Genomic DNA, 15,606 nt, shown 5'->3' with positions numbered 1-15,606 from the left:
ATCAAGAGTCACATTCTCTATCAATTAAGCCAGTCAACTCCACTGACTCAGCCAGCCAGGCACCCCAACAATATATATCTTTTAAAAATTACTACAATCTATGGGGTGCCTGGGTGGCTCATTGGGTTGAGTGTCTGACTCTTGGTTTTGGCTTGGGTCATGATCTCAGGGTCGTGGGATGGGGCCCTGCTTCAGGCTCCCCACTCAGTCCAGAGTCTGCTTGGGATTCTCTCTCTTTCTCTGCCCCTCCCTCTGCTCATGCACGGGGGCTTGTGCTCTTTCTCCCTAAAATAAATAAAAATCTTATAAAAAATAAAATTACTAAATTTGTACTTTTACCACTTCCAAAAACATACAAGAACTTTATAGCAGTTTCACTCCATATATCTACTCCTGCCTTTTGTGCTATTGATGTTATATTTTACTTCTTCCTAAGTTTTAAATCCCTAAGATGTTACTGTTACTATTTTAGCTAGTCGGTATTCATTTGTATTTATTGCATAGTTAACCTTTCTGGTGCTCTTTGATTCATCCTGAAATTCTTTGCTTTGCCTTTATCTAGGATCATTTTTTTTTTCATTTTGAAGATTTTCCTTTAGTATTTGTTGTGAACCTGGTCTTATGTCAGTGAATTATCTCAGATTTTTTGTCTGGAAACAAAATATATTCAGTTTTGCTTTTTAGAAATTTATTATTTGTATCTATCTATGTATCTATGTATCTATCTATTTATTTATTGTAAGTAAGCTCTACTCCCAACGTGGGGCTTGAACTCAGACCCCAAGATCGAGAGTCACGTGCTCTACTGACTGAACCAGCCAGGCGCCCCTGTTAATTTTTTTTTTTGCCCCTGTTAAATTTGTAATGGTGTTTAGCACCAGGGATTCCATGTCTCTGATTGAAATTCTATATATTTTCCTTTATTTTCTTGAATATATTGATCATAATTATTTTAAAACCCTTTCTCAAGTATCTGATTTACCTGTAGGTCTCTCTCTCTCTCTCTCTCTCTTTTTTTAAGATTTTATTTATTTATTTGACAGAGAGATAGCCCAAGTAGGCAGAGTGGCAGGCAGAGGGAGAGGGAGAAGCAGGCTCTCCGCTGAGCAGGGAGCCTGACGTGGGGCTTCATCCCAGGACCCCAGGATCATGACCTGAGCTGAAGGCGGACACTTAACTGACTGAGCCACCCAGGCGCCCCATGTTTTATAATTTTTTATTGTATGTTGGACATTATGGCTGGAAAATTCTGGAGGCTTTGGTATTGTTACCTTCTTCCAAAGAGGGTTATTTTATCTTCTGGGAGGCAGATAATTTTGGAGGATCACCTAAATCTGCCACGGGTTAGTTTTATGCTGTGTTGTCTAGTTTGTTTCCACTTCTTTGTTTCTTTTCTTTTTTTTTTTTTTAAAGATTTTATTTATTTATTTGACAGAGAGAGACACAGCGAGAGAGGGAACACAAGCAAGGGAAGCGGGAGAGGGAGAAGCAGGCTTCCTGTGTAGCAGGGAGGCTGATGCGGGGCTTGATCCCAGGACCCTGGGACCATGACCTGAGCCGAAGGCAGACGCCTAACGACTGAGCCACCCAGGCGCCCCTTGTTTCCACTTTCTACTTACTCCTAGATTGTGGCCTGTATCCCTAGTGGGTGGCTCTTCTGAGGTTTCAACACTGCTAAGAAATCTTGCTGTAGTGTTTTTGAAGACCTTTATTTACCTCCTTTTCACGACCTGAACTACAACCTCTTTCTCCCCAGAGGTGTGGAGTGAGAATCTTCTGCCTCCTAGCCACTCTGCTGCTGGGTTTCTTGGGGTTCCATCCTGTTCATGCACAGCTTAAGGGTCTGCTAAGGTCTTCAGAGGAGCTTGAACAGAAACTTTTTTGGCTCATTTTTCCTTGGTTTTCTCTTCTGCAGAGGTTTTTTTTTTTAGTATTTATTTGAGAGAGTGTCTACATATGCATGTGAGTGGGGTGGGGGGCGGGGCAGAGGGAGAGAATCTTGAGCAGACTCCCTGCCAAGCGCGGAGCTAGCCGGGGGCCTTGATCCACAACCGGGAGATCAGGACCTGAGCTGAAATCGAGAGGCAGACGTCTGACCTACTCTGCAGAGTTTTATCCTTCAGTCTCAGCTGCTTCGGCAGCTCCGAATGTCTGGCTTCTTATGCTAGCAAGACTGCTGTGTTCAGCTTGGGTCCTCCTTAATGTGCTTCCCTTCTCTAAAAGATTCCAACTCCTTAAATCCTTTCCATGAGGGTTCTTCAGTGGCTTCAGACTGCTTTATATATATATTTTTCCACTTTTATGTACAGTGACCCTTGAACAGTGTGGGGGTTGGGGCGCTGTGCCCCACACGCAGTTGGAGATCCACATACAACTTTTGACTCCCCTAAAACAGCCTACTGTTGACCAGAAGCCTTACCAATAATACAGTTGATTAAGTTATGTGTCATGTATACTCTGTCCTTACAGTAAAGTAAGCTAGAAAAAAGAAAATGTTGGGAACATCATAAGGAAGAGAAATGCATTCACAGTACTGTGCTGTATTTATTGAAAAAAATCCACATATAAGTGGACCTGCATAGTTCAAACCTGTGTTACCCAAGGGTCAGTTGTAGTCTTATATAGTTTTACAGTTGTTTCTGGTGGGAAGGTTTCATCTGTTAAAAAATACATTGTTGTGGCCAGAACCTGAGATTCTGGGTGTGTGCTTGACCCGGCCGTTGAGCAACTCTGGTGGTCTAGATATTGCAGAACCCACTGTATTTTCACTCACTTCATCCACTTTACAGTATATTTACAGTACATTTTACTTTCAGTTTATTGGTTGCATCATGAGATCTACTTTTCAGGGAATATCTTGTTTTAGGCCACCTTTCATCTTTCTCTTGGAAGGAAAAATTAGATTTTCTTCTGTATCTTTTCCAGCCTGATCTTTATAGAGTGGCTTCCTTTTTTCAGTGTTTTAATTTTAGCTCTTTAGAATTCATAGAGTCAGTGGTATCCCAGTATTTTAGAAGATAAAGGATTAATTCTAAAACAGTATAACAAATAGTTGAATTATCTGTTCTTTTTGGATTGTTTGTGTAGTGTGTTGGAATTTGAATGTATTAGATTTTCCATCAGACATATATTCCCTAATAAAAACTCAGCATGAAAATCAGACATCAGTGGGGCTCCTGGGTGGCTCAGTCGTTAGGTGTCTGCCTTCCTCTCAGGGCATGATCCCAGGGTCCTGGGTGCCTACCGCTCAGGTCATGATCCCAGGGTCCTGGGATCGAGCCCTGCATCGGGCTCCCTGCTCTGCAGGAAGCCTGCTTCTCCCTCTCCCACGCCCCCTGCTTGTGTTCCCTCTCTCGCTGTGTCTCTCTCTGTCAAATAAATAAAATCTTAAAAAAAAAATAAAATCAGACATCAGAGGAGAAATAGGTGTGATGTAATCTAGACACTGGGATGGTTTAACGCCACTTTGATTGCATGTTTTTAAGATGGCTATTCTAAATCGAGTTATGCTAACTCTAATGATTTTTCCATGAAAAATATTTAAATTTTATGATAACCTTTCTTCACAATTCATTTAAATAATTTTTATGTTTCATTTTTTTAATAGTATTTTTAGTGGGGCTAAGTGTTTCTCAGTGTGTATCTTAAAGCATTGCTACTCCAAAGTGTGGTCTAAGAACCAGTGCCAGTTTGAGAACTGGTTTGAAACAAAATTATTTATGGAAACTGGGAGTAAAAGTTTAGAAACTTTATAACATTTGACATGATGGCTACATTCTTTTTTTTTTTTTTTTTTTGGACTTTATTTGAGAGAGAGAGAGAAAGAGAGAGAGGGAGAGCACAGGCAGGGGGCCTGATGCGTGACTCCATCCCAGGACGCTAGGATCATGACCTGAGCCGAAGGCAGACGCTTAACCCACTAAGCCACCCAGGCGCCCCCTGATGGCTACGTTCTTAATTTTATTTTATAAAAATAGAAGTCTAGGGCATCTGGGTGACTCAGTAGTGAGGTGAGAAGAAAGGTTTGGGGAAAAGATAATGTATACAAAGGCCTTTAGGGAGTCTTGGTGTGTGTTATGCTGTGTAATTCCCCTTTTGCTGCTTTCTCAAAAAAAAAAAAGGTAGTAAAGAGCTTTGTCATTATTAGAACTTTGGGAGGTTTTATGTTTCTTTTGTAGGTGTCATCTTGTGGGTTGTACCTCGAACCAGCGCATTTGATTTAGGCGACATGACTGTAAGATGCGCATGTTTGAATTCTACCTTTTCTTTTTGTTCTTAAAAATCATTATCAGAAAAATTTTCCATATCGTTAAAAGCTCTTTGTAGATATTTTTATTTGTTTCCCCCCATTGCTTAAAAAGACCGTTAAAAAAAAAAGTTTTATTTAAGTAATTTCTACACCCAGCGTGGGGCTTGAACCCACAACCCCAAGATCAAGAGTCGCACGCTCTACTGATTGAGCCGGCCAGGCGCCCCTAAAAAGACAAGTTTTAATGGCTTTATTGCAGTCCAGTGTATGGATGTACCAGTGTTCATTTTACCCTTCCTGGAATATTGGACGTTTAGGAGATTTTCATCTTCTTGCTAAAATAATTAATGTTGCAATGAGTAATGTGATTATTAGTCTCTGCACATCTAATTTTTTCCTTAAGAACAAGAATTACTGGATTGAGAGTTGTACACATTGATCAGATTCTTGGTGTGTGTTCACAAGTGCAGAAGCAGTTGTTTGAAGTCACTACTTTTCACTGTTTAAATAATGTCGGGATGTGGCTTGAAGGTCACAAAACCTTTTAACCAGAGAACGTCATCTTCATGTTCATCCACTCTAATCCTTGTTTTCAGAGGAGAGCAGGCCTTAAAGGTTTGGAAGGATGAGAACCTCATTTTGGTATTACATGATAATCTATTTCAAGACTTAACAGATTCTGATAATTGAGAAGTTTTTCCTTTTGTCTGGTTATATATGTGCTTTCTTCTTACAGAATGGAGAGAACTCTGTCCTCCCCTCCCCCTTTTTGGTACAGTTCAGAGTGAATTTTTTATCCTTTGCTCCTTGTTTTTCTCTCTTGTAGACTGAACAGAATAATGATAATGACAAGTTGCATTGTATAATGTTTCACTGGTATAAAGCCCTTTGGTTTATATTATGTCACTTAATCTGCATGGCGTCCCTGATAGGCAGATATCTGTATTTGCAAAAGAAGAAAATGGGACTCTTTCCGAGGTTGCCCAGAACTGAGACAGAAAGCCGGGGTTTCTGCCATATCATCTGGGCTCTACAGGGTAGTAAGTAGGACTGTGGACGCCCGGGCTGGAGAACGAGACTTCAGAGCATGGCTCTGTCATTACTGGCTCTTGGGAAAGTTTCTTAATCTCTCTGCCTCAGTTTCTTCATCTGTACACAGTGGGAAAAGTAATAGTTCGGCTTCCTAGGGTTGTTCGGAGCAGTAGGTCAGTGCGCGTCGCCGTGTAGCGGACCGGCCGCTGTGGAGCGCGCTGCCCCGCGCCCCCTCCCTGGCGCCACCGCGCAGGCTGCTCTCATTTTCCAGGCCGGCCGGCTGGCGGCCTATTCTTACCATTGGCCTGCTGGGGTAAGTTACGGGAGCAGTGGTTTGGAGATTCTGATGATGTTCTTGGTTTATTTGCAGAAGAACAAGGCGGTGAAGAAAGTGAGAAAAGGCGGAAAAAGAGAAAGGGCACCAAGAGAAGGCGGGACGGACGGGGTCCAGAGGGCGGGGCGTGGGCTTGCGACCTGAGGCTGGACGACGCGCTGGACCGCACGCTGGAGGACGGCGCCAAGCAGCACAACCTGACTGCGGTCAATGTGCGCAACATCCTGCACGTGAGTACCGCGGCGGCCCGAGGGCTTCCCGGCCGCAGCCTCAGGGAAGTCGTGGTGCTCCGTGTGTGCATTACTGACTTTGGGAGCTGCGCGGGCCACAGCGCTTGGCATTTCAGGGCGGCTTCCCCGTTGCCGTCAGCACACGTTTGAAACCCGAACGCACATTTAAAAAGACCTGGGCAGGTAAACTGTTCCTCTCCTCCTCCACTGCCTTGCCGGTGTATCGTCTCATTTGGCACATTCGGAGATGATAACGTTCGCAGTGGACTTACTCTTCCATGGGTCGACAGGTCTGGAGAGATGCCAGGGGAACAGTTTATGCTGCACACGCGCTGGTCCTGTTCTCACAGACGTATCAGCTGTTCACAGAGCCTTCCTTGCTGGTTACTGTTTCTCAGAGGCGTAGAGTCAGTTACCCACACTCTCATTCCTGCTCCTGGTAGCTGTGGCATCGAGCATTCCTCCTCTGTTAGAGTTTGAACCTGGGTGCTTCTGGCCAACGCTGGCTTTACCCCAACCGGAAGCCATTTCAGTATCTAGCAGAGTTAAGAAGCGGCTGTTTTCTAGGTCACACGTCTTTGCTGCATAAAGTGAAATTTCATCTTTCTCCAGGAAGTAATCACAAATGAGCATGTGGTAGCTATGATGAAAGCAGCCATCAGTGAGACGGAAGATATGCCGATGTTTGTGAGTAGTTGATTGTTTCTCTTTAATGCTGTGGAACAGAGCTACTGTAAATGGGCAAGTGCAGGAGATCGCTTGGGAGTTTGTAAATAGCTTGTTATTGGGGGTAGCGTTAGCATTTCAAAACCCAAGATTCACATGATAATTTCTGTTGACTGTTTTCTTCTCATTTTCCCTGCCTCAGGAGCCCAAAATGACACGCTCTAAACTGAAGGAAGTGGTGGAAAAAGGAGTGGTGGGTGTTCTGTTTTTGTCTTTGTTTTTGTTTTTGTTTTCCTTTAGTTTGGTAAATAAGGTCTGATTCCAGGTTATTTACAGGGGAAAAAAAATATAGGAAAGAATTATCATGGTCTGGGTTTGCCTCTTTCCTGAGAAATATCTGAAAAGATAAGTGGAGACAACATTCAGAGTCCTTATCATCGGTTTATTTCCATTGACATGGAAGTACTGCTGTTTGGGGCGTAATCGGCAGACAACCATTAGCACGGCTGGAAGCACTGAGCAGGGGCAGCCTTTCTATTCACGGGGTACGTGGCAAAGGGTGGAGAGGAGTATTTTTCCAGGTGTGTCCCAGGGAGCACTGCGTCAGGTCACCCTGCTATGGGGTCCCTCACGAGTGCTTACTGAAAAATGCATGTTCTGTGGCTTACCTCAGACCCAGAATAGGGACCCAGGAGCGGGGCCTGGGCATAAGCATTAGTGGAAACAGCCGTTGGTTGTTTTGCACACACTGAGAAATGAGAGCCACTTGAAGGCTTCTGGAGGATTCTGGCACAGATGCTGGGACCCCTTTATTTCCTGCTCAACAAGCATCTGTCCAGTCTGTGCTCAGCGTCTGTAACAGGCAGGCGATGGTCCTGTGGCGGTCTGTTTTGTGTCTGATAGTGAGGAAGATTTGCCTAACAGACCCAAAATGCATGTTGTTGTTTTTGTCCTTTTGTCCGGGTCTATTCTTCGCAGCCCCGTAGATGAAATAAGTCTGCTCCTCTTCCACATGACCTTTCCTCTGGTAGGAGAAAACTAGTACGTCTTTCTGTAATATTCTTTTGTTGCTAAATGTCCCCTAATTTTTTTATCGGTCTTCATGTGACAAGACTGAGTACATTTACCAATGTGATCCTTCTCTTCCAAATGTGCCTGCTTTGTCCATATCCTTTGAAAAGTGTGCCTGATGTGGAATTCCTGCTCCAGATGTGGTTTTACTGTATGGAATGAAGTTAAGGATCCCTTTAGTGTCCCACACACCATATTTCTCTCAGTGCAGCCTAGGACCGCATTGGCTTTTTTTGACAGCCACATCGTATTCTTTTGTCTGGTGGGCTAAGCCTGGTTGCGTAAAGTTAAATTTCATCTTTCTCCAGGAATTACATAATCATCACAAATGCGCATATGTGGTAGCTATGATGAAAGCAGCCATCAGTGAGATGGAGTTGTATGAAGTCTCCTGACACAGTATAAGTAACAGTCATTCCATATTTGATCTGGAAACAAAGAGATTCTGATCAGGCTCTGGATTGTATTTACCAACCATGAATAAATGCAGAGATGTTGGACAAGCCAAGACTACAGTTGCGTGGGAGAGAGCAGGGATTAAAGTCCGAGGCTCTTGCTTTGTTCGTGCTCAGTAGGTGGCTTTAGCATGCTCCCAGGCGCTGCTCACTTTCCTGGTGGGCTCGGTGGTGGGGAACCTAAGGGAAGCGGTGTGGACCTGTATCACATCATTCCCTTCGTCCTGTGTCAGGCCTGGCTTGACAGATAAGTGGCCGGAACATGGCGGGGCGAAGGACGTGGGGCGAGCCTAAGGCTCCTTGTGGAGACAGAACCCGGTGGCCTGTTGGATTCTATTCATAACGTGATTCATTGGGTCACCTTAAATGACCAAGAAGTTATACACTCCAGGGGCATTTTTTGTCAGCAGCATGTAAAAGCCTCAAAAAAATTCTTTAAAAACATCTCGCCCCAACTCTGTTATTTTATTATTTATTTACTATTAAAAAAAAAAGATTTTACTTATGTATCTGACAGAGAGAGCACGCGTGCAGCAGAGGGAGAGGGAGGAGCAGGCCCCCGCGGAGCAGGGCGCCCAGCGCGGGTACGGATCCCAGGACCCCGGGACCGCGACCCGAGCCGCAGGCAGACGCTCAACGGCGGAGCCCCCCGGGCGCCCCTGTTCCTTGTTTTTCTCCTGTACTATCTGAAAATCAGCTGGGGACAACTTGATGCTTCACCCCTAAACCCTTGCACAAGAACTGCTCACGGCTGGCTGTCAGCATGCATACTTACGGTGGACTTATGTAATGGATTAAAAAATACCGATGCCCGAAGGTTACGATTACCTATACTGTCCTAGGTGTGTGTACGATTACAGTTTCAAATTCATTGCTCCATGTAAACGCAAGTCGTGATACGAAGTAGGCAAGACAGGGGCACCTGGCTGGCTCCGTCGGTAGAGTGTGTGACTCTTGATCTCGGGGTTGTGAGTTTGAGCCCCGTGGTGGGGGTAGAGTTTACTTAAAAAAATAATAACAAAGTAGGTAAGACAGATACTTTCTCTGTTTATAGATAACACAGAGTCTTAACTGGCTTTAAGGCAGAAATGCTAATGATGGAAATAGACTCTTCTCTCCTTTTCTTCTGGCAAATTCTGACAGATATTTGAGAGTGTCCCCTCAGGGATAATTAATACCCCTCCATCACTGCAGCTGCATGTTAGGTTCATGGCTCTTTGTGATGGTGAAGAGGAAGTAAAAATGAAAACCCATCTATTTCAGTTAAGAGAACGTAATTATTTATATTCTTTGTTGGTAGGTAATTCCAACGTGGAATATTTCACCAATTAAGAAGGCCAATGAAATTAAGGTAAACTTGGAAGAGGTAATTCTTATTCTTTTCCAGAAAGACTTCATCAGTTTTGAAACCTATACCTCCTTTCTATTTGTTAATTTTGGGGGGATCTGTCTTGTTGTTTTACTTCGATCTTTGTGTTTTCCTTCCCATTCCTCTTAGGTTTGGCTCCCGTGGTCTCTCTTTTTTTTTTTTTTTAAGATTTTATTTATTTATTTGGAGAGAGAGAGAGCACATGAGAGGGGGGAAGGTCACATGGAGAAGCAGACTCCCCGCTGAGCAGGGAGCCTGATGTGGGACTCGATCCCGGGACTCCGGGATCATGACCTGAGCTGAAGGCAGTTGCTCAACCAACCGAGCCACCCAGGCGCCCGACTCCCGTGGTCTCTTTAAACCTCTGACTACTTGCTTTAGCTGCTCATTGTGCTCCTAGGATTTATTTCTTCCTGCTCCGCTTTCTTCCTCTTATTTTCCAAATGCATATGGTTGCGTTTCCTATTACTTCGTTTCTCTCTGTGACTGTACTTACGCAGCCCCCCCAGTTTGTGGACATCCACCTGGAAGACGATGACTCCTCAGACGAGGAGTACCAGCCTGACGACGAGGAGGAGGACGAGACGGCTGAAGAGGTCAGTGGCTCCCTTGTGAGTGTGAGTGGCTGGTGGGGAAGAGCCGGCTTCTGGAAGGCTCCCGCAGGCAGAATCAAGACAACGTTCTTCCTGCTCGCTTCCTTGCATAGAACCGGGACTGGGAGCTGTTTTCTCCTCTTCATACTCCCTTAGTGTTTCCATGTTGTATGTTATGAAATAGAACGCACGTGGAACACACACAACAAAAACTTAAAAATGCGGCTTAAGTCATTATCGGGCCGGTGGCCATGAGGCGTCCTTCGAGGTCCTTAAACGCAGCGTTGCCAGCACAGCCCTTGTGCTCTTTTCTGTAAAGCTCTGTCACCTGCGTATGCGGCATGACACAGCCTAGTCCTGTTTTGTACTGGTTCTGAACCTTACCTAGTGGACAGTTGGGCTTTTTGTTGCCTTTGTTTCATTGTTCATCCTTTGTGGTTCGTCGACACTGTTGATCATGGCTGCACTTCGCTCATGTTCATTGCTGGGCGATGCTCTGTTTCTCAGTGTATTTGACTTGTTTGCAAAAGGATTTTAAACCATTGTCTTGCACTTCTGATGACGAGGGCAATCTGATCTCTGTGCTCACCTCAGAATATTCAACTTCTGTTGAAGTTTCATTTTCTCTTACTTTGACTAAATTGGTTCATTTTCTTGAGGTATTTCAGACTCACCGGGGGGGATGAGGCAGGAGCAGAAATGGAAACCTGAACCGGATTTGTTTTTTAGAGTTTGTTGGAAAGCGATGTTGAAAGCACTGCTTCGTCTCCACGGGGCGCGAAGAAGTCCAGGTTGAGGCAGTCTTCCGAGATGACCGAGACCGATGAGGAGGGCGGCCTGCTGTCAGAGGTGAGTCCGCTTCGTGCAGAGGGGGTGGGGGAGAGGTAACTGCAGCAGGCTGGCCGTGCGTGGTGATGCTGAGCTGTCACCTTTCCCGAGCAGGATTCAAGATCACTATTAATGCCAAAACCTTCCTGGTCCTTGTGGCTGGTTACAGCTGTTCAGGTTTCTAAGCCCTTGAAGTTGGGGTGCCTGGGTGGCGCAGTCGGTGAAGTGTCTGACTCTTGGTTTCAGCTCGAGTCGTGAGCTCGGGGTCGTGAGATCGAGGCTACGTCAGGCTCTGTGCTCAGCACCGAGCCTGCTTGAGATTCTCTCTCTCCCCCTCTGCCCCTCCCCCTGCTTGTGCGTGTGCTCACTCTCAATAAGTAAATAAATTAAATAAAAAACCCAAAACACAACGAAGTCCTTTAAGTGAGTGAATGGTTGACAGGAAAAGTGGGACTCCTCAGAGGGAGAGTGCTTTTCTGAGTTCTCACTGGGGGGCCAGCGACGAGTGATGAGTGGTTTCTTTTGTACCTTTGTCTTCTTTCTTACATTGTGCTGACGCCCTCTTTCTTAGATTTCCCACTCTTGGTAACCTAAGTAGCATCCTATTGGCTACATTGGAAATAAGATGGAACCTAATTAGATGAATACATTTGACAGTGCCTCTTGTTCTTCTGGAGCACTGTCTGGACGGGAAGACGAAGATCCCTGGTGTAGGAAAGTTGTGCTCCCCTCCCCTGGCTGCTTTTTTTTTTCTTTTTCTTTTTCCCCCTTCCTTCTCTTTCTCCTCTCCTCCCTCCCTCCCTTTCATTTTTTAACATAGTTGCCTCTTTTAATCAGGCTGAGAAAGTCACCACACCTGCCGTCAGGCACATCAGTGCTGAGGTAGTGCCCATGGGGCCCCCGCCCCCCCCAAAGCCCAAGCAGACCAGGGACAGTACTTTCATGGAGAAGTTGCATGCAGTAGATGAGGAGCTGGCTTCCAGTCCCGTCTGCATGGACTCTTTCCAGGTAAACTGTATAACTAAATCACTGCAAAAGTCAAATGGAGGAATGTCGTTGTTACTCAGACTGGGAAGGGAGACGGGAAGACACTAAATTCTGGTAAATAAGTAAGAGTCGTGGAAATGCAGGCCTTTGATACTCTGTTTGGTTTGTGCTGTTTTATTTTGAGAATTGCAGCTCCTGGGGAAGGAGTAAGGTGCATGATGGGTAGCATTTTAAATGTGGAACACAGGAACAGCCTTCCGCCGGGTCCCCTAGATTGCAACCTTTAGCTCAGTTGCTTTATCGTTCCTGTCCACTTTCTCTCTCTGCACACGTACTTGGTTACCTGAATCCCACTTTACAGTATGTTGCAGGCATGATGCTCTTTCACCCCTAAACACTTTAGTGTTTATTTTCTAAAAATGAGGATATTCAGTTATGAAAAGAAGTCATATTATCTAATCTAGTAAAGTCCTTTTTTAGATTTTTACCAGTTGTTCCAATAGTGCCCTTTCTAGAAAAAGAAACATTTTCTCCTGATGCAGGACCCAGTCCAGGACCACACGTAGGGTCTTGTCTCCTAGCATGTTTTATTTTTTGTTTGTTTGTTTTTAAGTAATCTCTGCGCTCAGTGCAGGGCTTGACCTCATGGCCCCGAGATCAGGAGTCGCATGCTCTTCTGAGTGAGAGGGCCAGGGGCCCCTTGTAGCATCATTTAATTTGGAAGTTTCTCAGTATTTGTCTTTCATAACCTTGACATTTTTGACCTGTGTAGACTATTATTGTACAGAATGTTCCTCAACTTAGATTTTTCTATTTCCCCATAATTAGATTCAGGTTATGCACTTTTGTCACAAACACCACAGAATCGACATGTCCTTCCAGTGCATCATGTCAGGAGGCGTGTGACATCTGTTGTGTGAATTGGGATCACATGGTTATGCTGATGTCTGCTTGATTTCCTCATTATAAAGCTATTTTTCCATTATTAAATTCACTAATATGTATCTTAAGGGGATATACTTTGAGGCCAAACATCTTTTTGCCCAGTAATTTTAGCATCCATTGCTTATTCTTGCTTGAAAAGTCACGACTCTGGTCACTGTCAGTTGATGACTTTCTAAATCCCACCATTTAGCCAGTTCGTTTGAATGTTTCGGGTTTTCTCCACCAGTCTTGTAGGTTAATGAAAAATATGTCTGAAAATTTAAAAAGAAAATATTGAGTGGAACGCCCCTGAAAGGGCCATTTAATCTAATCACCCTGCTCTGTGGTGAGTAAAAAGTATGAGGGGGGTAATAGTGTTTTGTATGACCATTTATTCATACACATATCGAATGATGGAAGTTGGGGAATAGCAAGGTACAAGACAGAAAGGTCTTTCCTCTTGGAGAGAGAGATGCCATAAACAAATGATTTCAAGTAGTGGTAAGTACTATGAACTAAATAAAAGTGGAGAAGTCAGGTAATGCCCCCCAGAGTGCTTCCATTGGATCACCAGAAGCAGCCTCCATGGGCGCCTGACTGGTTCAGTCAGTGGAGCGCCTGACTCTTGGTCTTGGGGTTGTGAGTTTGAGCCCCATGTTGGTTGTAGAAATTATTTAAAAATAAAATCTTAACAACAAAAAAAGGCCTCCTTGAGGAGGTGACATTTGAGCTGAGTTCTGATTTAGAAGGAGCCATGCAGACCCATGGTCTGGGGAAAAGTGTCCCGTACAGAGGAAGCAGCACATTCACAGTCCCTGAGATGGGAACAGCTTTGACGTGTGTAAGAGACAGAAACGAGCTGAAGCCCGGGGACCATGGAGAGAAGAGTAGGAGTGAGGACAGAGAGCTGGGCAGGAGCTAGGTCATGAGGGTCTTGGAAACGTGATAAGGAGTTTAGATTTTATTTTCACATTTGAAAATCTTCGTGTGATATTTTCTGATTGATGTTAAACACTTCCCTTTGGTTAAGGTGTGGGCAGCACTCTGTAGGAGAGTGAGGGAGAAACAGTCATCCAGGGAGGACGTCCTGAAGTCCCTATCCAAAACCCAGCTGCTGCTTTTTGGTGGGGGGGGGCAGAAATTGATAGGCTTATCCTGAAATTTACATGGAGATGCAAGGGACCCAGAATAGCTAAAACAATCTTGAAAAAACAAGTTGGAGGTCTACACTTCTTGATTTCAAAATTTATTACAAAGCTACAGTAATCAGTCAACACAGGTTGGTAGTGGCATAAGAATAGTTCTATGGATCAATGGAATAGAATCAAGAGTCCAGAAATAAATCCTTACATTTATGGTCAGCTGACTTTTGACAAGTATGCCAAGGCCAGTAGTGGTGCCAGAGTGATGTTTTCAAGCAGGTGGTGCTGGGACAACGGGAACTCCATGTCCAAGCGTATGCAGTGCCCTCACCGCATGCCGCATAGAGAACTTAATGCTGAATAGATCATTGACCTAAATATGAGAGCTAAAAGTGTAAAACTCTTAGAGGAAAACATGGGAGGAAAGGGCCTTGTATCCATAATGTATAATGAGCTCTTAGAACCCAACAATGAAAAGACAACCCAATTCAAAAATGAGCAAAGGCTATGAATAGACCGTTCTCTGAAGAAGACATACACGTGGCCAGGAAGCCTGTGAAAAGATGCTCAACATCATTAGTCATTAGGAAATTGCAAACGAAGAGTACAAGATACCACTTCCCATCCACCAGGCTATAATAGGAAGGATGGACAGTAACGAGTATTGTCAGGGCCGCGGAGGAGTGTAGAACCCTCACATGCTGCTGATGGGAATGTGAAGTGTGCAGCCACTTTGGAAGATGGTTCAGTGGGTCGTTAGAAAGTTAAACATAGTTACTGTGTGGCTCCAGGAGAATTGAAAACATATATCCAAGTAAAAACAAGTACACAAATGTCCTTGTTGGCATTACTCATAATAAACTTTCCCGAAGTGGGAACAGCACGGGTTTTCCCTCAGCTGATACACGGACACACCGAGGTGTAGATGAGGTGGAGATGGGGTGTCGTTACGCAGTGAGAAGCAGTGAGGCGCTGGCGCACGCCGCACACGGATGAGCTCGGAGAAGGTCACGCTAAGTAAAGTAGCCAGAGACAAAAGGCCACATCCTGCAGGATTCCACGTACGTAACGTGTCCAGCCTAAGCAAATCCGCAGACACAGAAAGTGGATGAGTGGTTGTCAGGGACGGGGAGCAGGGGAGGATGGGAACGCCGACCCACAGGATTGGGGTTTTTGTTAGGGGTGCAGAAAATGTTCTGGGATTAGATGCTGGTGATGGCCCCACAGTTCTGTGCATACAGTAAAATGCACTCAGTTACACACTTCCAAAGGATGAATATTATGGTTTGTAAATTGTATCTTAGTAAAGCCGCTATAAATGTTTCTGAAATGTTGGTTTTAAAACTGACGTCATTATCCTTAAAGTTTCTCAAAGAATAAGAAACCCAAGTTGTGTGGGGAAGAGACCTTGTGATTGAAGGCAGGAAGAGAAGGGTGCAGGTCCGAGGAGGCCCGAGGGGGTCTGAGGAGGTCTGGAGAGTCGGGGAGCACCAGGCGCTGAGTGACTCGTGTTATCCTTTCTCTGTCCGCCAGCCCATGGACGACAGCCTCATTGCCTTCCGCACCCGCTCCAAGATGCCCCTGAAGGACATTCCCCTGGGGCAGCTAGAGGCGGCGCTCCGGGCTCCGGACATCACCCCAGACATGTATGACCCCAATACAGCTGACGACGAGGACTGGAAGGTGTGGCTGGGGGGGCTCATGAATGATGATGTGGGCAATGAGG

At 45.0% G+C, this 15,606-nt stretch overlaps 1 protein-coding gene across 8 annotated transcripts in view; it reads left to right on the top strand.

The window, feature by feature from the left end:
* The window catches only part of GON4L (gon-4 like), a 68,590-nt gene that overhangs the window by 19,581 nt on the left and 33,403 nt on the right, over positions 1–15,606 (top strand). For 6 of the 8 annotated variants that reach the window (XR_003523176.1, XR_003523177.1, XM_027612504.2 and 3 more), the window contains 8 exons: positions 5,652–5,845; positions 6,458–6,532; positions 6,714–6,764; positions 9,338–9,388; positions 9,907–10,002; positions 10,729–10,848; positions 11,665–11,835; positions 15,414–15,606. Coding sequence is in view for 6 of the 8 variants with exons in the window: in XM_027612504.2 (XP_027468305.1) it covers positions 5,652–5,845; positions 6,458–6,532; positions 6,714–6,764; positions 9,338–9,388; positions 9,907–10,002; positions 10,729–10,848; positions 11,665–11,835; positions 15,414–15,606 (951 nt within the window). In the remaining 2 variants the exon portion in view is untranslated. Of the gene's footprint in view, positions 1–5,651; positions 5,846–6,457; positions 6,533–6,713; positions 6,765–9,337; positions 9,389–9,906; positions 10,003–10,728; positions 10,849–11,664; positions 11,836–15,413 lie in introns of those variants that run through there. The other 2 variants (XM_027612508.2, XM_027612506.2) reach the window with 2 other exon arrangements.

Source organism: Zalophus californianus, chromosome 10 (assembly GCF_009762305.2).
Source record: "Zalophus californianus isolate mZalCal1 chromosome 10, mZalCal1.pri.v2, whole genome shotgun sequence".
In the NCBI taxonomy this organism is placed as follows: domain Eukaryota; kingdom Metazoa; phylum Chordata; class Mammalia; order Carnivora; family Otariidae; genus Zalophus; species Zalophus californianus.
Note: the sequence above shows the minus strand (reverse complement) of the source record. Positions and strands in the feature narration are given on the sequence as shown.